At 39.9% G+C, this 22116-nt stretch overlaps 2 protein-coding genes across 5 annotated transcripts in view; both read left to right on the top strand.

Moving 5' to 3' along the window:
- Window positions 1-4451, top strand: part of dop1b (DOP1 leucine zipper like protein B) — a 23028-nt gene extending 18577 nt beyond the window's left edge. For all 4 annotated transcript variants that reach the window (XM_019895448.1, XM_019895446.1, XM_019895445.1 and 1 more), the window contains 9 exons: window positions 143-252; window positions 546-695; window positions 1439-1500; window positions 1585-1713; window positions 2155-2291; window positions 2372-2427; window positions 2516-2659; window positions 3327-3459; window positions 3538-4451. In XM_019895448.1, the coding sequence (XP_019751007.1) occupies window positions 143-252; window positions 546-695; window positions 1439-1500; window positions 1585-1713; window positions 2155-2291; window positions 2372-2427; window positions 2516-2659; window positions 3327-3459; window positions 3538-3795 (1179 nt within the window). In that variant the 3' untranslated portion in view covers window positions 3796-4451. The remainder of the gene's footprint in view (window positions 1-142; window positions 253-545; window positions 696-1438; window positions 1501-1584; window positions 1714-2154; window positions 2292-2371; window positions 2428-2515; window positions 2660-3326; window positions 3460-3537) is intronic.
- A 931-nt stretch (window positions 4452-5382) lies between these two features.
- morc3a (MORC family CW-type zinc finger 3a) lies at window positions 5383-18782 on the top strand. Its single transcript, XM_019895449.1, has 19 exons — window positions 5383-5484; window positions 7019-7091; window positions 8325-8457; window positions 9079-9302; window positions 9696-9852; window positions 10104-10242; window positions 10365-10493; window positions 10605-10724; window positions 11752-11849; window positions 11958-12065; window positions 12687-12815; window positions 13481-13555; window positions 13637-13676; window positions 13782-13892; window positions 15149-15230; window positions 15745-15814; window positions 16367-17117; window positions 17833-18008; window positions 18125-18782. The coding sequence occupies exons 1-19, from the start codon at window positions 5446-5448 to the stop codon at window positions 18255-18257; spliced, it is 2787 nt and encodes a 928-aa protein (XP_019751008.1). The 5' UTR covers window positions 5383-5445; the 3' UTR covers window positions 18258-18782.
- Window positions 18783-22116: the final 3334 nt, after the last annotated feature.

The following is a 22116-nucleotide window of genomic DNA, read 5'->3' on the forward strand; positions in this document are numbered from 1 at the left end:
GTGTGTGTGTGTGTGTGTGTGTGTGTGTGTGTGTGTGTGTGTGTGTGTGTGAGAGTGGCTACACACACAACAGCTTGCTCCCGCGGGGAGAATAATGTGTGTGTTGTCTTTTTTATTTTTTTCCTCCCCTCTCTTTGTGTAGGTCTTGGCACCACTTCTTGATATGGTGTACCGCAGTGACGAGAAGGAGAAAGCAGTGCCTCTCATTTCTCGTCTAATGTACTACGTTTTCCCCTACTTGAAGAATCATAGGTAACTATTTTATTTTTCACCATGTAAGTACTGGTACTTTACTCCCCTGGGGGTACACTGTTCCCCGGTGCCGGTCCCAAGCCCGGAGAAATGGGGAGGGTTGCGTCAGGAAGGGCATCCGGCGTAAAACTTTTGCCAAGACGGACATGCGAGTTGATAGGGCGGTTTGCAGGGACGGATGGGAATTAATGACTCGCTGTGGCGACCCCTGAAAAGGGACGTGCCGAAAGGAGAAGAAGAAGTACTGGTACTTTAGGATTGTTAGATGCTAAAATGAAGTTCTCTCTTTGTAGTGCCTACAATATGCCCAGCTTTGAGGCCGGAGCGCAGCTCTTGAGCAGCTTGAGTGGTTATGCCTACAGCAAGAGAGCCTGGAGGAAAGAGGTTTTTGAGCTCTTCATGGATCCCCTTTTCTTCACAATGGATGCCTCCTGTGCACCCAGGTAGTTTGATCATTGATATACTAACCCAACTCCAATGAAATTGGGACATTGTGTTAAAAATACAATAGTTTGCAAATCATGTTCAACGTATATTTGAATGCGCTACAAAGACAGGATATTTAATGTTCAAACTGATATCGTTTTTAGCAAATAATAACTAGAATAGAATTTTGTGGCTGCAACACATTCCAAAAAAGTTAAATCGCCTTTTCCGTTAACAACATTCAATAAATGTTTGGGACCCGAACGCACTAATTGTTGAAGCTTTGTAGGTGAAAGTCTTTCCCATTTTTGCTTGATGTACAGCTTCAGCTGGGCTTTCTCGTATTTGACACTTAATGATGCGCCACACATTTTCAATGGGAGGCAGGTCTGGACTTCAAGCAGACCAATTTAGTACCACGCTCTTTCATCATTACAGCTTTTTGGGAACTTGTTGCAATCATGGAATTCAAAGTTAAAGATTATTTGCTAAGAAAACAGGAAAGTTTATCAGTTTGAACTTTTAATATCTTGTCTTTGTCGTTTCATTCAAATCAGTGTACTTATAGGTTGAACAAGATTTGTAAATCATTGTATTCTGTTTTTATGTTTAACACACAGCATCCCCACTTCTGCATCTGAAAGGTTTTTGAATTAACATTTTCCTCGTCATCTTTACTTTTAATGTTTATTTATATTCCTCGGCGGCGATGATGCATGATTAATGTCTAATAAAGAATCTTTGTGTGTGTTCTATCCAGTTGGAAAGCCATAATTGACCACTTACTGACTCACGAGAAGACCATGTTTAAAGACCTCATCAGTGAGTACACGCATCTTGATGACATGGCAGATACAGGAGAAGGGACAATTATGTGAACACCACACTTGATTTTGACTATTGTAGGCATGCAAAGTGGCTCCTTGAAGCTGTTTGCCAATGTCGACCAGAAACCCATGCTCCTCAAGCGGCAGGCATTTGCAATGTTTAGTGGAGAACTCGATCAGTATCATCTCTATCTACCCCTCATTCAAGGTGAGACGTTTCCGAATATTATGGACAGTCGGGGTAGTTTGATACTCTGCTACACTCTCCAATTTTTGTTTGTTTGACAGTATGTTCATTTTAAACAGATGTAACACACAATTGGTGAAACTCCATAGCCAATAGCATTTCCATTCATTGTAATCGGTAAAGATGATTTGAGGACACAGTGTTGAGAGTTCTGAGCATGGTGAAAGAATGAATTCAACTCTCATCTTGCTGATTCTTGAGGATCAAATACTTTGTCACAAGCATGTCAATTTGTACCAAATATTTGTGTTTTTTTAATGCATCTTTAAATAATTTTTCCATCTATTACCTAATCAGAATTGAGTACTGTTAAGTTCGTTGTGAGTGAGCAAATTTACAAACGTTCTCCTTTTACATTTCCAATCAATGGGTCGTGATGTGAACAAAATTGTTCCCTACCAGAGCGCCTCACGGAGGCTTTACGAATGAATCCCAGCCCAGCTGTTTCCGCTCAGATATTCTTGATGTTCCGTGTTCTTCTGCTGCGGATTTCCTGCCAGCACCTGACATCTCTTTGGCCGATAATGGTCACAGAGCTGGTAAATATTTTAAACAATTTTCAACCACAGCCCATACAGTCTAATAATTGTAATAATCATTTGCTTGTTTTTTTTCTCAGATTCGCATATTTGCACGTCTCGAGAAAGCTCTGCTGGTAGAAAAAGATGTCTCAAAGTGAGCTCATTTTTTTTAAATCTCAGAATCCTGACCATGTCATTATAGGTAACTGCTATATATACTAATATAATAATTGTGTTCCCAGGCTGTCTAAAGTCGTACGTGGAGCCTTCGACAGAAATGCTCCTGTGAATTTCTCCCAGGCAGAGTTGGACATGTATCTGTCGGCTTGCAAGTTTCTGGATACATCCTTAGCCTTCCCCCCGGAGAGGATACCACTCTTTCAGATGTAAGCGCTCTTATTTGGGAAAAGGAATGTCATCATATGAAGATGTGGTGCTACATTGATTGTTTGGGCAGTGGCCTATATTCTGTGTCATGAGTCCTACTCCTCACTTAAGAGGGGTTCAGCCGCTGATTGTGCGGGACAGTCTAACACACAAATACAAAATGGGAAAACTCCCCAAAAACATGTGTGCAACAGCAAAAAAGTCTGGAAAAAAATCAAGACAGAGATATCACAAAATGCAGTCTTTTTTTTTGTCTCTCAAAAGACATGACACCAGTAAGCAAGGTCAAATGTAATGGATTTTTAAAGTAATGGGCACTCATTGCCAACATTTGGGAATTTTAAACCCTTTGAAACCTTCTGCCAAGTCAAATTTTAATCAAAAGTATTTGGGTCAGGAACTTGGGAGACAGACATACAGACAGCAGGAAAACTCAGTGAGTGAAATGCAAATGGGAAGGGTGGTTGAAGTCCTGGTTCCTGAAGGAGCCTGATAAATCAGTGAGACTGATGACGATTTTTGTTTTGCAAGTATGGATGAGGGACATGAGGGAAACACAGCATTAAATGTAGCTCTGAGGGCTCTGGCTAGGAAAGAACCGATTCTCAATTCAGGCATCTGTACTTTTAAAAAGCAAACAATAAAGACACCACATTCTGTGTGCAGGTATCGGTGGGCATTTGTTCCAGAAGTCGATGTGAACCAGTACAGCGGTCCGGAGAGTGCGCTGATAGAGGGTGAACAGGATTGCAAGCCCCACGTTGTCCGAATACTGGAGGGAATACAGCAACGTTACGGGGTAAAATCAGATATAGATTGAACTCTTTGTTGATAAATGCAAAATCACTTAATGGAATTTTGTGCACCTGTTTTGCAGACCCTCAACGGGCTGAGTGAGGAATCTGCTACCGAGCACCTGGAATTCCCACTCCTCACCCAATGTTCCATGTCCTCAATCACCCACTTGTTACCTTTCCTTTTTACCCTATGCTGTTCCTTCCAGGGGCCGCCCACTCATAACCACTCATTTCACGCGGCTCAGGTAGCAGACTACCCAGCAGCCAGCGCAGATGCCGTGTTGGACAGGCTTGAGCGTATCATTGAGGAAGAGTTCCTGGATGACATGGAGAACTGAATGGAATGGGACTCTGAAAATGGGCACAGTGCATTTTTGTTAACTGCTACATATGAAAACTGCAATTTATTTGAACATTTTTTCAAAGATCTGCACAAAAATACACCAAATATGTATTTAAAAAGCAGAGAGGCTGTGTGGTAAACTATTTAATTGTGCTTTTTTTGCAGGCGTTGGGAGTATATTTAGACCGTCTTGAATGTTGTCCTCACTAATTTATAAGAAAGGACCCGCAATGGATTTATTTTGCATTGTTGTGTTTTGGCCACCCGCATCTTAAATTGTGGTGTTGGGGTGTGGACCCCTTTCAAATATTCAGTAGCCGTGTACTGTACTTGAATACAACTAACGAGCGCCACCAATTTTATCGACTAAACATTCGTCTTCTGATGTCTGACCTCGAGAATGTTCTGTTTAGTCTTGAGGTGTCTCTTGATTGTTTTTGGATCTCACAGCCCCCGGTTTATACTTATATTTTATGTTGTTTACATGCCATTTTGGGTATTAAGGGAAATATGATTTAAGTGTTCCAAAATTACTTTTACCAATTCCTGCTAAGTTTTAGCCTTGTCTATGTTAAGATATGTGTTATTGTTTAAATTATTGCAGATGTTGAAAGGACCATGTCAAAGTTGAAATTAAAAATTAAGTAAATTAAGAGGTTACGTTATGTCATGTTATTTTACCCAAAGCCATAGAAAGCGGCAAATTATTTCCCATCTTGATATGCCATGCAACGCAATTGACGAGGGGTGCACCAATCGATTGGCCAGGATCAGTATCAAGGCCGTTTTCCTTAATTTTGGGGGAATGGTGATAGGCCAATCCCTTAAAATGAAACCGATTTTCTCCACTGATCTCATCTCCATCTGCAAAGGTATGAAAAAGTCAGTCGCTGTCCTCTTCTGCTGTGAGATGACTAACTGGCTTTTCAGTTTTATTTGAGAGAACCTCATGTGCAGTTAAAACAAGCCGTTTGTATTGTTTCACTGATATTCACTGTTTTACAATAATACAAAATTGGAACATCGAAAGTGTCTGCTAATAACAGTGAAGGAATAAAATGGGTATAGCCAGGCCAGGTATTTTAAATATCGGCATCAGTGATAATCAAACCAAAATTATCTGTGCCCGCCTATTACGATTGACAACTGTAGTTCTAAAATTTACCACAGCGAGAGCTATTGTCACCCCTTGTTTAGATGTGGTCTTTTGCTTCTAATAAATTTATTTTTGTCCGCACGCACACGGACACGTATGCACGTGCTAGAAATGTGTAAGTACAAAAATAAATGCAAGATCGGTTATCGTTACATCCCACGCTAAAAACATGTAAAAGTCAGACTTTTCATCAACACGGCACATCTGTTTTCACTCCGTTTTTTTTTAAACTCTGAAATCCGTAGAAAACGAAACTGACCGTATGTTGAGTGACGAAGGATAGTTAAAAAAATGCTAGCCATGTGTAAGTAAAAAAACTAAAAAATAAGATCGGTTATATTAATATCGCATGGTAAACACATGTAAAAGTCACACTTATTTGCATTGACACAGTACATAAACGTTTTCAACACTGACACAGTACATCAATGTTTGCACTTAAATGCTTGGAGGTCCTGTAAGACGTCACTTCCGCCGCCAAGAACTGCAATGGCTGTACGGCAGGACCGCGGCATTCCTCTGAGCACTGTAAGTAGTCGAAAATAAGGGGTTTCTCGGCTGCAACAATCTACTTACAGCGTTTTCACGACATATCGCCGTTCGTCAACGGTCAAATTCCTTTAGCTGAATTTAAAACGCTGCCTGGTCAAACACGACGTCTAAATTAGCAGAAGCGATGAGATAAGGAGCAAGCACTACAACTAATTTGACTATTATTAATAAATGTAGCCTACAGCAATATCTCTGAAAGTGTTCTGTAAGTGTACAGTGTTCATATCATTTAACTTAATACAGGTGTTACCCAATAAAATAGGTCTCATAACGTAAAGATGATCTGGAATAGAGCTGTAGTCGGAACACACTTGTACCAAACGCAAATATATGTATACACATTTTTTAATTGGCTAATGAATAGTTATTTTTGTCTGCCAAAAATCGTCATCAGCCTAAAAAAAAAAATCATTATTTAGTGGCGGGCCAATATGATGCATAGTGGCTGGATGAACACTTCCTGAATTATGAATAATAACACCTAATAATATTTAGTGGCATGGCTGGATGAACACTTCCTGAATTATGAATAATAACCCCTAATAATATTTAGTGGCGGCTTATTCATAATTCAGGAAGTGTTCATCCAGCCAATATGCATCATGCGTAGCAAGCTAGCAAGGCTAAAATCACACATCCAAAAATCAGTAATAAACCCTGATGTACTTATTTCCATCTATCAGCATACGCAAGAGTCTGGAGATTACATCATATTTTGCTGGCAAACATTCTTTTGAAAAATAGTCGCGGCTCGGAAGTACAAACCGTGGCACCAAATGGTTTATTGGCCAACAAAAGCCAGTGTCCTCAACGATTGCAAAGGGTTGGGTGTCAACCGCCATAATTTCCATGATGAAATCAGAGGTTGTGTGAGCCCTCAGATCCTCTCTGGTACAAAGTTTAATACTTTTCCAAAAGCTGCGGCAACGTAAACAAGTCTTTCTTTGCGACTGGCTTTCAGGCAGTTTCTTTGTAAACTATGAAAATACTGCTTGAGCGATGACCGTGTTTGAGTGGCTGATAAGATTTGTTGAAGTTGTTGCAACTGGAGACGCTGTTGTGTTGAAGCTTGTTAGGCCCCTCTACTTGTGGATTGTTTGCAGAACATTTGGTGCAAGGAATTCACAAAATGTCTTCCTCAAAACAGTGAAGAAATCCCACACAGTCAATGCCATGTTTTGACCTAAGTGCATGTTTGCGACAGGGTGGATTCAGAAAAAAGGAGTGTTGCATTTGTCCACCCAAATGTACTGACAGCCAAGTACGGATCTTGCTATCCTGGATTATCATCTTCATTCTTGCTTTGTTTTTTTTGTTTTTTAATGAAAGCTACTTTAAAGGGTTTATCAGTATGACATCATAATTCATTGTCATCACCATCTTTAGCCATATTGTGCTGAACTGACAAGAATCCAAATCTGAAATAAAATGTGTTTCGGTGGGGTAAATGACAAGTTTCACAGGCATGTTTACTGAAGATCTGTTGTCATTGTTTTTGCTTCATTTGCAGCTTTCTCCCAAGTACCTTCATACCAATTCTACCAGCCACACCTGGCCTTTCAGTGCCATTGCTGAGCTCATAGGTGAGTCATCATGACCTAAGTGGAATACAAGAAAGAAAAAAAAATCTCAGTTACATACTGTAATTTCTTGAGTATAAAAGTTGTTTTTTTTTCTACCCCAAAATAATCTGAAATCGGAAGCGTGGAGGGTTATATACATAGGGTTAGGAGACATAATGACACATAAAGTCATCTCTGATTAAAAATTGCAATAGACCTGTGTTATCATTCACAGACTTCACTGTCACTTAACAGGCCCACCCAGTCTTTGAAAAGCAGATACTACAGTGTAGAAAGTCAGAATGTTGACCCCAGGTGGACCAAAATAATACCTGCACCTTGCGTGCATATATTGTTGACATACTGCATAAAGCTTTACAATATAGAAATATTAAAATAAATGAATGGTCACTACTTTGCTGTTTTTTGTGTATTAGGGTGATCTGGAACGTAACATCGAAGATAAACGACAGAATATTGCAGTTGGATGTTGTCAAATTTAATGATCACCGTCAGAGAAAAATCAAGTGATATAAAAACCTTCCGGAAATTAAAAATATGTTTGTTAAACAGTACAGAATCAGGTTTCTCCTGAAAAATTTGCTAAGGAAAGGTTCACCATGTGCTCATAAAAGGCCAACATTTGACAAAAATTTCCACCCTGTCAGCAAACTCGTGTTTTGCTGTTTGAATATCTGTAAATTGTCTACTTGCAGTTTAAAAGTGTGGAATTTTGACCACTATGCACTTCTCATAATACAGCGTCTCTTTAATTCAGTTAATATGAAGTTAATTGAATACCTCAGTTTTTGGGAGTGAAATTGATTAATCTCAGACATTCTATGGTGATATTGGCTCACCATGATATCTGCATGTAGCGTGCTTAATTTAGTCTCACTTTCGATTTTCCCTAGGGAATGCTATTTTTCCATGATTTCTTATCACTCACTTAGATATGCTTATGGACTTTGCCCCCTTCAAATTATGGTCATAAACTGCAACAAAAGCCAAGGAGTGAACTTGGCACATACAAACTGAATGATTAATGGTTTTGCTAAATGCTGCATTGCCCTACGATTTCGACATTCCAAATTTACTTGAATTGCAGACCACAATGCCTTTCAAGATATATCAGTGGCAATTGTCATTATAATGAGTGTGTCCGTTTGACACTCGTCCAGACATTCTTTTGTTCCGCCAACACTACTTGATGTTAACAAGAAAACAAACAGCTGCTCTCATTCATTCTGACAGACAATGCCTGCGATCCAGATGTCCAGGCCGATGCATTCTGGATCGATAAGACTGTTGTCGAAGGACATGAATGCCTCAGTTTCATGGATAATGGGAATGGTCTGGACCACGAGGCCATGCACAAAATGCTCAGGTAGCCACACCTTGAACATGGAGACTAAAAACGGCAAAAAAATACGATCAATAAATTATTGTCTCCACTATCATTTCTAAATGGATATGAGAATTTCAGAATCTGATTGAATGTTCTGAACTTCTGTTTCTATACCCGTGTTGCATTGAGTGATGGTTGTAGTTCAGCTTCTTCTCCTTTAAAATACGATGTAGTTAAAAAGGTGCCTCTGATCTGTTGCAGAGGAATAGTGCTTCAATATTTAGTACACTAGTACAATCAGATTGAAACCCAATAAAAAAGTAGCATTGAAATTTCTGTCTTTACACATTTAGAGCCGTGTCTGATATTTTACCCGTTTTAATGCTAAACCACATATATATTTCTCTTATATATTATGTACAAGAAATGTCACTCAGTATAATTCAACACAATAATGCAAACTGCAAGAGCAATAGTGAACATATTGTGAAATGAATACCTCCCTGTCCCTGTCAGCCAATCAAAACTGAACATTATTATTAGCAAAGCCTTGCTCAAGCTCTTCTGCTGATCGGTAATTAGAATTATACTTCCATCTGGTTGTTTATTTTTGTAAAACTGCAATTTGTTTCACATGTGCCTCTTTCTGTATTTTTTAAGCTTCGGCTACAGCGACAAAGTTGCCGTAAATGGTGTGGAGCCCATTGGGATGTATGGCAACGGTTTCAAATCTGGATCCATGCGTCTTGGGAAAGACGCATTAGTCTTTTCCAGGTCCAACAATGCGTCGTGCGTCGGGATGCTCTCTCAAACGTACCTGGAAGAGATCAACGCCCAACAGATAATCGTGCCCATTGTTTGCTTTGAGCACACAAACCGCAACTATATCCTTTTCTATACACGAGGTGCATCTCAATAGAAAAACTCGTGTAACTCTTTTACAGGTCAATCAACACAATACAGTACATGTACTTTTCAGAAGGCTCATTAAAAATCATTTCATTGTTCGTCATGCGGGATTCACATTTTTTCGTTGGTGAATTTTGAATTTTGTTGGCTTTAAATTCTAAATTATAAAAAGTAAAATTATGAAATATTTTACTGTTTGTCGTAAATATATGTACCCGTAACTGATTTTTAAAAATTATTATTTTTTAATTATTTTTCCTGAACTACTGACAGTTTTCCTACCATTGTAATTTGAGATGTAACTATTTATTAGGTCATATTTCTACTCAGCTTGGTCTCTGATCTTTTGTCCTTGACGCACACTGTACTGCATGTAAAAGAAGAGCACAAAGCTAGTCTGCAAGACATTCTGCACTATTCTCCCTTCAAGACGGAGACAGACCTGCTCACTGAGATCTGCGCCATCACATCTACCTGCTCCACCTCCACGACCGGAACACGCATCATCATCTGGAACCTACGCAGGTTAAAAGTTCATATGATTTCTTCTAATAGGTAGAGTGTGGGCATCAGGTTGAGTAATTTGCCATTTAAGCACATTTGCCACATTGGCCATGAATTTTTCCAAAGTATTTAGAATTATTCATTTTGGCCAATGTTTAACATTAGCAAAAACTATTTTTTAAATGGCACTTTCATATTTTTTAAAACTGGAAAGCCATTGTGTTATAATAATTATAATTCTGATCCCAATTGATCTATTTTCTTTCTGTCAGGACATCCACTGGTGGATTGGAGTTTGATTTTCAGACAGACCGGTACGATATTCAAATTCCGTCTGATGTCTATGAGGACTTCACCCGGCCTGGTGAGAGAATCCCCTCACATGTACCTGAGAGTGTATACTCACTACGGGTAAGAAGCATTGCCTCACACAGTAATTGTACAGTATGACATCAACCACTGACATAATATGGCACGTTATGTGCAGTGTATCTTACTGTATTTTTACTTTTTTTGGTTTTCCATGCGTACAGGCGTACTGCAGTATCTTGTACCTGAAACCTCGCATGCATGTTGTTGTACGAGGTCAGAAGGTGAAAACTCAGCTGATTGTCAAAAGTCTGGCCAACAGCAAAACAGACCACTATAAGCCCATCTTTCTTGTATCCTCTCGTTAATATAATTATGTCATTGTTTTTTATTTTTATTTTTGATCATGTAATTATGTGAGAATGTCAGCTGTGCCAATGTCATTTCCTTAAATTGTATGACAGACCAAAAGAGTCCCCATTACTTTTGGTTACAACACCAAAAGTAGAGACCACTATGGCATCATGATGTATCACAAGAATCGTCTCATAAAGGCCTACGAGCGCATTGGTTGCCAACTCAAGGTGAGTTTTGCAACATCAGTAATCGACTGAAATTAATGTATTTTTTTTTTCATGTCTTGACTTGTGAATGTTAGCAACACAATATGTATAAAACACCAGGGACGATCGACGCTCTTGTTTCTTTCACATGTGTACAGCGCTGCAAACCCAAAGATTGCTGGAACTCTTAAAAGTGCTACCTACCCAGGCACGGTCTTCTTGGGCCCTGATAAATGACAAATGCTGCGTCAGGCCGTACATTTCATACATGGGACGAACCCAATGTATTTTCGCATCTTAACGCAACCACTATCACATCGCTGTTTTAGGAACCATCGATACGAAAATACAAGTATAACTGCACAACTGCACCACATACAGCTAGCACAGTTCAGAAGCAGTATCGAATAACATGACAAAAATATGAAATATACATTACAATACAATTTAAATAAAATATAATCATCTGAGATGCTTAATGCCAACTCGCTTGCACCATAGACATCAGGACGACCCTGTGAGGATGAGTTTTAAATCTGTTTATTTGAAAACAGTGCCATTGCTAAAATTATTTCAATTACAAATTCAATTCAATTGGGTCAGCACTATTGCTCCTGAAGGTCCAAGTCAGAAGAACTTTTAAGTGGTTGTCAATGAAAGTCAGTGCATCTGATTGCTCACCATAGTTAAAAACGTTTTAGTTCCTGGGTAAAACTATCGGCTATTGAAATTGAAATTTAATAAATCTATCTCAAGACCTTTATTAACTTGTCCAGGAAATCTCAGGGTTCGTCAGAGTTCATTCAAGGTCATTCGCAATGCGTTCGTCATCAGTTTTAATGTTTTTCTTTTTCGTGACAGAAAAAGTACAGGTGAATGTCTGGCGACCGTTTGGCAAACATCTGCAACCTTGACTGAATCCTGATGAACCCTGATGAGAACGCAACATTTGCTGCCTTAAAAAAATAGTCAAACTTGTTTGCCACTCAGTAGGATAGGGGAATACTTCAGCCCTTAAACTCTTTATACCTCTGTTGACATGTCACAGCCAAACGACAAAGGTGTTGGTGTTATCGGGATCATAGAGTGCAACTTCCTGGAGCCCATGCACAACAAGCAAAGTTTTATTGAGAACGACAAGTACAGGTAAAGAGTGCCTACGATATCTTGAAATGTTACCATTGTGAGCTAATCACAGAACATCAACATCAGTCGATGTGCTAGATTTTTTTTTTATTTTTTATTTTTAAACAGAAAAACAATGAGCAGTTTGACAACCAAACTGGAAGAATATTGCAATGAAATCCACTTCAGGCTGACCAGTGGCGACCCAGGCAAAGTGGTGGAAGTAGGTGAGATCAGGTTTGTATTGATACAAAACCAAATGTGTGTGTAGTCAGAATCATGAAATTTGATTATTTTTCCTTTTGTTTCTTTTTGTTTTGTTTTTTCAGTTTTATATGTAGTTATCGCATTGTCAGTTTTTATCTGTCCTGTTTTCACATTGAGAGAAGAAAATTATTTAAAGGTGACGTATTTTGGCTTTTCCAACATTTCGTGGTCAGGATCAAGTTGAGGATCAAAAACTCAATGCAGCTCCGCTTACCTTTTGGCTTGACAATATACCATACAGCATGTTGTTGCTGTCCAGTGAAAGACACATATGTCCATTTTTTTCATTAAAAAAAAAAATTGCATTAATGGGGTTTCTGCATTTTGCTTGAAAGGGGCTCTGGATCTCGCCCAGCCTAGTTGATCATATCAGAAGTGGAGAATTTTGGTGTGGGGTGGTTGTTATTTTCCATGATGCTGAATGTCCCATTTAAATATTGATGGGATTTGAATGTTTGATGTCCACTGATGATTTGAATCACAAGCTGGTGCAAACGCAGCATTTAGGAAACATCTTTTGCAGGCGAAGACAGGCTGAAGATCCCTAGCCTGCTTGATTTATTGTACTTCTTTTTTTTTTTTTGTTTACAGCAAGCGTCCGGATCAAAACTGGGTAATGTGTGAACACTGCAGGAAATGGCGCAAACTGCCTGATGCCATCGACTGCAGCAGGCTGCCGGAGAGCTGGTTCTGTCATATGAATCCTGATCCTCAGTTCAGGTATTCAGTTTTATCAGGATGTGTCCAGACAATACATCATAAACTAAATACTTCCCCAAGCCACTACAGTATTACTGAAGGCATATTAGGTCTACAACTGGAACCAAATTAATACCACAAGGCAAAGGTCACACACTCCACTCCATGAAAAACATTGCAATATGAGAATATAATTCTGATTATAATAAGAATACATTTTCAGTAGAAAAGAACATGTTCTAAGAATAAATATAAGGAGAATAAAGCATTATTTTTTTTGACAGTAAAGCTATGTTACTAGAACATAGGGGTTTTTTTTTTCGTAAGAATGAATTCTTAATTGTAAGAGAATAAACTCATAACACGTTTGTGGGTTTAATGGCTGAAAATAGAACTTTCATTGATATTGTCGTCGCTGGTCCAATTTTTGTAAATATTTTCTTATGGTAACTTCCTCACTGGCTTTTTCAAATCAAATGCTATCTTAAGTTGACAAAGGTTTCTGAATCATTGAGCCATTAAACCTCCTGACTGACCTTCAGTTAACCTACTCTAAATTCCTTCCGTTCACTTTATGGGGAATTACGGGTGTGTTGGTCTCTCGGGGAAAAAACAGCTTCTAAGGATTTTCATTTGACTCAAGTCTTTAATCCCATGATTTCAGTACTATTTATGTGTTTTGCCAGGAATTGTGAGGTTGAAGAAGAGGCTGCGGACTCCGATGACGACCAACCTTCATACACAAAAACCTACAAGAAAAAGTATGCATGTTTTGTTTTTCCTTCTAATCATTAATAAAGTTGTTACAATCTGACCATTTGTGATATATGTATTTATGACAGAGAGAGGGAAGACAAAAAAAAGCTAAAAAGTAAGCAGAAGGTAAGAGCAAGTCCAGCAATCAATGTTTATTTTTCCTAACTTTCCAAAACTGTTTGTGTATGCGGAGCTGTTTTTGCTTTGCGTTTAAATGTGTTTTTACATTAGGTTGAGGAGAATCAACGGCGTATGGAAGAGCAACGCCTAAATAAGATGCCGGTGCAAAGTCAGGCGGTTCAACAGCAGCAGAATGACCTCAAACGCAAGCTACAACAAAAGGTGTGTTCCATTCACCTACAGGCTACAGTGAACCCTCCATATTATCGATCTTACAAATAGCCATGACGCAAAAATTGTAGATTATTTTCTGTGATATTTTTGAAGTGTTCTTACAATATACAGTGGGAAGCCTCAGTTTCCGAATACACGCTTCACGTGTTGAATTTGGGAACATCACCTTGGTTAACTCTTTTCGATTTGCGGACCTGAAAGCACTTAACGTATATGCACACAAACAAAGAGACAAGTACGTAAATCTTGGGAGGAAAGACACACAGGCTGTCCAGCAGAGCACGATTCCTTCAAAACAAGCAACAGCTACTTAGCAGGTTCAAGCAAGGTTTATTATTTCACAATGCAGTTCAATGCATCATCGAGTCATACAGGTCCTTCTGCTATAGCAGGCATGGTCTCAATTGTTGTCGCTCTGTCCCTTGTCCCGCAAAGTAAAAACATTGTCAGGAATTGGCCAGAAAATGTAGAGAAAACTCCACCTTGTCCTGTCCTACCCAATCCCAGCCATAGCGACAACCTCCGACTAAAGTGAAACTGAAACACGTTTTCAAAACAACGCGTGAGTATAAAGACAAACTGCGCGCAGCAGTTCCTCAGTGATGTATAAAGAAGCCTTATGATGTTGAATAGTAATTTGATAGGGAACACACTATTTGTTCATAATAAAGGCTGTTTTCACTTACTTCTTTACATTCCGTATGGAAATAATATCAATGATTAAAAAAGTAAATCTAACTTTTTGGAGCAGCTAGAACAGATGAATTGCATTCCCTTTCATTTCAATGGGGAACTTTACCTGGTTTTGCGAACGAAATAATGGAACGAATAAGTTCCACTTTACTTACTGTAATACTATTCCATGTGGGATAGGAGAGCCACAGTCAGCAAAGCACTTGACCAAACGTTGAGAGAACAGTAAAACACATAAATGCAATGAACAACATACCCAGCAGTTGCTGTCATCCATAGCTCACCGAGACACTCCCATGCAGACTCGCTGACATCACACGCTGCTTGACGGGGTTCACTGAATGCTTATTTACTATTATATTCTTATTCTGTAATGTTCCAGAATATGGATATGTTGGTACGCCCATTGCAAAATATTTACTTGGTTGTTTAATTTTACACGTGATCAATTGACAGATGCAAAAGTGACCAACTATTTCTATACAAGCAACCAAAAGTGACATTTCCATGATGTCCCCATTCATGTCTTTTTCAATTCATTTTATCTCCAGATCATCCATTCGCCATCTACTCCCACGACCTCACGGGTGTTAGAACTGGAAGTTTCTTCTTCTCCAGGGATTGCCGCTGTTTGTGAGTTGTAGTTTTAAAGAAATATAGATTTGAAATCATGCACGTATGTTTATGATTGGTCTAAAAGTCAACCTGATTGTATGGGCATGACACCCCAGAGCAGGAACCTGAGATATGAAGCGCATAATATTGCATTTTGAACCCATAACAACCCAGTAATGGCATAATCTCAAGCAAAGAGGGTTTTTCCTTTTTCAGTTAAAAGTGAAATTGCGTTTGGATCCAATTTGTCTTGTCACGTTGTTAATTTGTCACGTATTGTGTATGTGGAAACTGCAAATCTTCCATTCAGAAATGCTAGCTGGCTACTTGACAAAGTTGGTTAATTCATATCTCAACCGAAGCCTGCTCTACCACACTGGCCTCAGTCTATTTGTTTGGTGCTCCTTAGGCTTTCTTAAAATAGTGTTCACACGTAACCAAACTAAACACACAGAGCAATTGCGTAAGTTTGTTTTAGCCAAAGCAAATTGCTAAAAAGTATGAACATATGCTCCTTCTTTTCTCTTTCTAGCGAGCAGCCCACCCAGTAATAATGGTTTACCAATTATTTCAAGCGTGTTCTCCTTGTTCCAAACTTCAAGGTAGGTATCCTAAGTTTGAGGCCTTGTTATTTTACACACTGTTGTGAAAGTGCCATATGAATAAAGATGTATTGTATTGTATTGCTCAAACAGGTTGGAAACAAGTAAAAATAGTATGGTAGATAATTACGATTTATAGTATGCGTGACAATCCGCTGCTGCGTTTTCGGTAGCTCCAGTGACATAATGGCTCACTGGCTCAGGGGCAGTGGAAACTGACAGATGAGTTGGACGTTCGATGAAAGCTAAAGCTACTTAAGGCTAACCATGATCACTGCTAGTCGAAATAGATTCATATTAGTGACAAGGAACAAGGGCAGCGGCACACAGTGATTTTATATATATATATATATATATATATATATATATATACACACGTATATATGTATATATATATATGTATGTATATATATACACACATACATACATACACACACACACAAACATTGTTCCATGTGGAGTGATTTTCTACAGGCAGGTTGGTAGCTCTGTTTTGTATGTACCTCATCAAATAAGTGCACTTTTTGTGATTTTTTTTTCCATGTTCGACAGCAAAAAAAGAAGGACGTCTGCAGAGTCACAAAGCACGCCTACCAAGTGTAATCAAAATGTCTTACATCAAAGTGCTTCAGATGCTTTGTCATCAGGAGATGTGACCCCACTCAGAAATGAGGCCACTGAACTGAAAAATGCCAGAGCAGGCTTTATGGATTCAGTCAATGAGGGAAGCAGTTCCTCCCTTGCACCGCCCCTTGTCATCAACCAGACGCAAGCGCCAAATATAAAAGATGAAAAGGAGGATGAGGAGATGAAGAACAGAAATCCAGACCAAACGGACGCTGGGGTTGTTGCAACCGCCGAACGTGGTACTCAGTTTTCAAGAAGAATTAAGGAAGAAAACAATAGCAAAGTTCAGGCCACAGATAACTCCAACCAGATTGTGTATATAGATAGTGATGATGATGACATCTCCGAATTTGTACCACGGTCTACAGAGGCACTGGAACAAAAAGATGTTAAGGAGTCAGTACAGAATAAAATGCCCTTTTCATTAAATTGTTTCCATCAATCGACCCAGACAGAGGAAACGTGGCCGCATAAAGACTATAAAAACTTGTTTGAGAAAGCTGAAGAAAAAATAAATCAACTTGTGAGCAACAGAGCTGATTTATTGGAAGGTGCTTGGACGAACCCTCGTCCTGCCCAGGCCGAGGAAGATTTGGGCGACATCACTTGGCAAGTTGACTCTCTTGTCCAGGAACTGGATCAAAGAACCAGGGAGAGGAATCAACTGCTTTCTCAGGTCAGTGTTCCAACTCCCTGCTGGACCTGGTGGCCACCCAGGCCACCCAGTCAGTCCACACTAGTTGACAAGCCGCAAGTTTTGCCTTACGATCTCATGAAGAAACTTCTTAGTGCTTGAATGCGCTTTTTTAAAATGAATTAAGGACCGTCGTGTTTATGTGCAAGCGCAAATCCAATCTTAAGTAGGAATCAGGCTGAGGTAGGAAACGAGCTGTCTCACACAGACACTCAAACTTACCCCCCATTTTGCCTTCAGGCTACCATAAAACATACACACACCTGTGACTTCCTGCAAACCACTCCCGAAAATCCAAAGGGAAATAATATTATGTCTACCAGGGACTAACACGCAAGTAACAGATTCACAAGACTCTGGGGCTTAGGTTGCCAAATGAAGTCTTTATCCCCCATTCATATGAAGGCTCCTTTACTCTGTGTTTTACAGGCTTTTTCTCCAGGAAGAAAGGGGGCAGAATGAGTGCAAAATGTTTCACAATGCAGAAATACATGACATTTAGTTCACATTCTCCAAAAATATTCTATCATTGAACTCGTTCAGGCACAACGTTATTAAAACTGCACCGAGTGCTTGATATTACCAGATCAACTCTGTCTCGACTCTTTTTTTTTTTCTTGCTTGTCTTTTTTTTTTTTCTTTTGTTTGTTTGCTGTGTCTGACGCTTGCTATGTCCCGTCCTCTGGGGATCTCTCAGTTGAAGAATCTAGAGGAAGAAAAGGCAAAGCTGTCGTGCCAGTGTGAAGAGCTCAGGAAGAAGCTGCAGCAAGCAGAAGAAATAACGATCCAGAGTGGAAGCGGAGTGGTGATACAAATTGAAGATTCGTCCACAGAACCAGCAAACGCTACTTCAAGCTCAGATCACTTCCAAAGGTGTGTGTGGGTGAGGAAGTCGGGGGGGGGGGGTGCATTTATTCATTCAGTGGTGTGTCACTGACCACTTTTCCAACAATGCGCCGGATCTTGACTTCTCTCCCTCTTTCCCTCAGGCTGATTGAGCTGCGTCACAACATAGGACGCCTTCTTGTCAACCGTGTGCCTTACCTGGACCTGGGCCAAGTCAATTATGAGTGTGACGTAATTGATGAGATTCTGGAACAATATCTCGCTAAGGACTCTTAACGCAGAAGTAACTCGCCATGCCCAAACTGGAGCCAATACAGATTTTTTATCCTCATCTTCTGAGGAATTCAAATTCCTTCATCCATCCATTTTCTGTCATGTTCTATCATCCTCATTACATGATGACTGTAATCGCAAAGCACATTCCGACCAACTATTATTTACACCTCCGGGAATTTTAAGTCTTCATTGGACTGAATGGCTTTCAGTTATTATGATCACATGAAAACACATTCAGGGATAATGAAAAAGCTAAAAAGATAACTGTTCACTCGCGCCTCAGCATGTAAAAATCAAAATGAAGCGAACTTCAACTTTTTACAATGAAAGTAGAGTACAGTTTGTTCATGCAAATAATGAAGTGCTGATACAAACCAATTCAACTTTATACAGAGTACTTTTTTTTTTTTTATTATCCAAATCTGTGGAAAGTGTTTGAATGTATATTTTTATGCTTTGTACATCATATTCTGTTCCTTTATTATAATTTTTTTTCACAGATAAAAGTTTGTAGATACTACGTTACCCAGCCTGTGTGCATTTCTCATTCCATTTGCAGCATCGAAGAACATAAGCTCCACTTGCTGGGATTGCAACCTTTATATACACTTGATGAGATAATGTGGTTAGCGCGTCGACCTCACAGTGCAGAGGGGCAGGGTTCGATTCCGGCTCCGGCCTCCTCCCTGTGTGGAGTTTGCATGTTCTCCCCGTGCCTGCGTGGGTTTTTCTCCGGGGACTCCGATTTCCTCCCATGTTCCAAAAACATGCATGGCAGGTTAATAGAACACTCTAAGTTGTCCTTAGGTGTGAGTGTGAGCGCGGATGGTTGTTTGTCTCTGTGTGCCCTGCGATTGTCTGGCAACTGGTTCAGGGTGCCCCCCCCCCGCCGACTGCCTTAAGACAGCTGGGATAGGCTCCAGCACCTCCCGTGACCCTTGTGAGGATAAAGCGGATCGGAAAATGGATGGATGGATGGATGAGATAACATTGCTCGAACTAATGGAAAGTATGCCTAACAATAGAATAAAGTAAAACCTTGTTGGAAAGTACCTTGCCTCTGCGCTCTAAAAGTAGGGCTGCAACAAGCCTGTTATTTTTGTATTAATCTACAGTGTGTATCCAGTAATCTTGGCCAGCATTAACAACGGAAATAGCATTACAAATGATGTCGTTATTGTAAATCGTTCTTTTGAGACAACTCTTTTCAATACACTGAGAGAATAATCATAATATGTTTGGGTTTTCTTGCAAAATGCCCAGAAAAAAAAAGTGAACCACTTCTTTGGTTATTGTAGTGATCCACTTGCTTCCTGTGCTGCAAACAACCCATTACTACATTTGTTTCTTTTTCCCTGTGTCTCCAGAAGTGCAGCCAACAAGAGCTCCGTTTTTACTTCAGCCATAGATGTAGCAGTAGTAATACCATTAATACTGCTAATCACCACAGGATTATTATTGCACACAGGTCGGTGTACTCTTTCCTTATCCCTGCAGTATTCCCTACAACGTACTGCTGCCACTACCTGTCCCTGTTTAGGTGGTGCACGTCCTACAGTCGCCACACATTTCTGTTCCGGCAGTGCACGTCCGGTGTCTGTCATTTGTTCCTGTTCCAGCGGCGCACTTACCCGTGTCAGTTTACCACCGCATGTCTAGCGGCCACCACTGGGTGACGTTTGGACATCTCGGATCCATCCTTTTGGGGGGGTGTCACGGTTTTGTTCTCTTTGTCTCCAGCAGGTGGCGTCGGAGGGCTTCTCCTCCAGCGCTGCACCTGTCATTTTGTCGTCAGACTTTTTATTTATGAGGACTGCCACGCCAACCACTCGCTGTTGAGTCTGTGAGTTATTTATTTTTTTGAGTGTGCCCTGTAAGTGTTTTTGTTCATATATTTTGTTCAGTACACTTTGCCATCCTGCTTTTTTGGTCCTCCACCATCTCACCTCATGACAAACATCGGTTGAACACGATTTGTACATCATGGTACTCTTTATTTTAATATTTTTTTTTAAGTTCAACACAACATCCCAACATCTTTGGAATAGGGTTTATACATCTCAGACCAAAAAAAAAAATGTAAGAACTTGTTGACCGATGTTATTCACCAAAACCATCTTTGGTTGGTTTGTGGTGATGGTTTTACAGCTTTCACCACATCGACCCACTGCGCCTGCAGCCTTAATTCAATCAAGGCATAGGTGTTACTTTAGAAAAACCTCAACATACACCACCAAGCAGCAACACAAAAAGTATGAATACTGAAATAATTATTGTCTTGTCCCAATAAATATTTTCATAATTTGCTTCGTTGAACACAAGGGACAGATTAGTTGTACCTTCTACCGTCTTCTTGAAGAGCTTTTAATCCACAGGTTTAATACTCAGACCCAGCGGCCACATCCGGTCGCCCAACATCATGCTAAAATCTATCAAAATTTCAAAGTGTCATATGTAGCAAATGAAAATTTTCTCATATTGCAGCATTTTTTTTTGTTACTAAACCCCTTCTACAGTAACTTGAACAACTATTATCCTTTTAATTTTAAGATATTATCCATCCAGTTGTTGTGAATAATGGCAATTAAACCTTTATATGGGTTCATTGTTATTACGGTCTTTGAGGGGAAACTGTAGCCACAATGTGTTTTCTTTCCACCTGTCACTACACTTCGTTAACGTCAGTATATAAAGGTGCATATGGAGAAAAAAAAAATTAAATCTATCCATCCATCCATTTTTAACACTGCTTTTCTTGAAAGGGGTCGTGGAGAGTTGCTGAAGCCTATCCCGGCTGACTTATAATGGAAGGCGGACTACACCTTGAATTGGTCGCCAGTCAGTCACAGGGCACATATCAAGCCAAACAACCCTTCACACCCACATCCACACCATCCCTGAGTGGACACCGATACCACGCTGCCCACACACAAGTCAGTTGAATGTACCACTACACCATCAGCAAGTTAATTTTAACACTTAACGATGTGAAATGAGATCATTTCCCACAGCACTTTGGTCGAAATCTGTCACTATAAACTAACAACAGTGGTTGGGAATCAGTGGTTTCGACAATCCACAGAAGTGGTACTATGGTCCTGTATTTCAGTTCAACCAAAATTGTCTTCCCTTACCTAGATCCGGAGCGCCTTGCCGTGTCTTAAGTCAATATGTGTTGTGTGTGTGTGTGTGTGTGTGTGTGTGTGTGTGCGCGCGCGTGCAGAGTGTGTTTGTGTTTATATGTGATGAAGGGAGTGTTTTTTTTTTTTGTCCAGTACATTTCCATTCATCCATTATCCGATGGTTTATTTTTTCTGTATTGCCTTTTTAATGAATGAAAACTGCTAAACTGTGTAAATAAAATTAGAAATTTGTACAGTCGCCACACATTTCTGTTCCGGCAGTGCACGTCCGGTGTCTGTCATTTGTTCCTGTTCCAGCGGCGCACTTACCCGTGTCAGTTTACCACCGCATGTCTAGCGGCCACCACTGGGTGACGTTTGGACATCTCGGATCCATCCTTTTGGGGGGGTGTCACGGTTTTGTTCTCTTTGTCTCCAGCAGGTGGCGTCGGAGGGCTTCTCCTCCAGCGCTGCACCTGTCATTTTGTCGTCAGACTTTTTATTTATGAGGACTGCCACGCCAACCACTCGCTGTTGAGTCTGTGAGTTATTTATTTTTTTGAGTGTGCCCTGTAAGTGTTTTTGTTCATATATTTTGTTCAGTACACTTTGCCATCCTGCTTTTTTGGTCCTCCACCATCTCACCTCATGACAAACATCGGTTGAACACGATTTGTACATCATGGTACTCTTTATTTTAATATTTTTTTTTAAGTTCAACACAACATCCCAACATC

This window comes from Hippocampus comes, unplaced genomic scaffold, assembly GCF_001891065.2.
Source record: "Hippocampus comes isolate QL1 unplaced genomic scaffold, H_comes_QL1_v1.1 scaffold237, whole genome shotgun sequence".
NCBI lineage: Eukaryota > Metazoa > Chordata > Actinopteri > Syngnathiformes > Syngnathidae > Hippocampus > Hippocampus comes.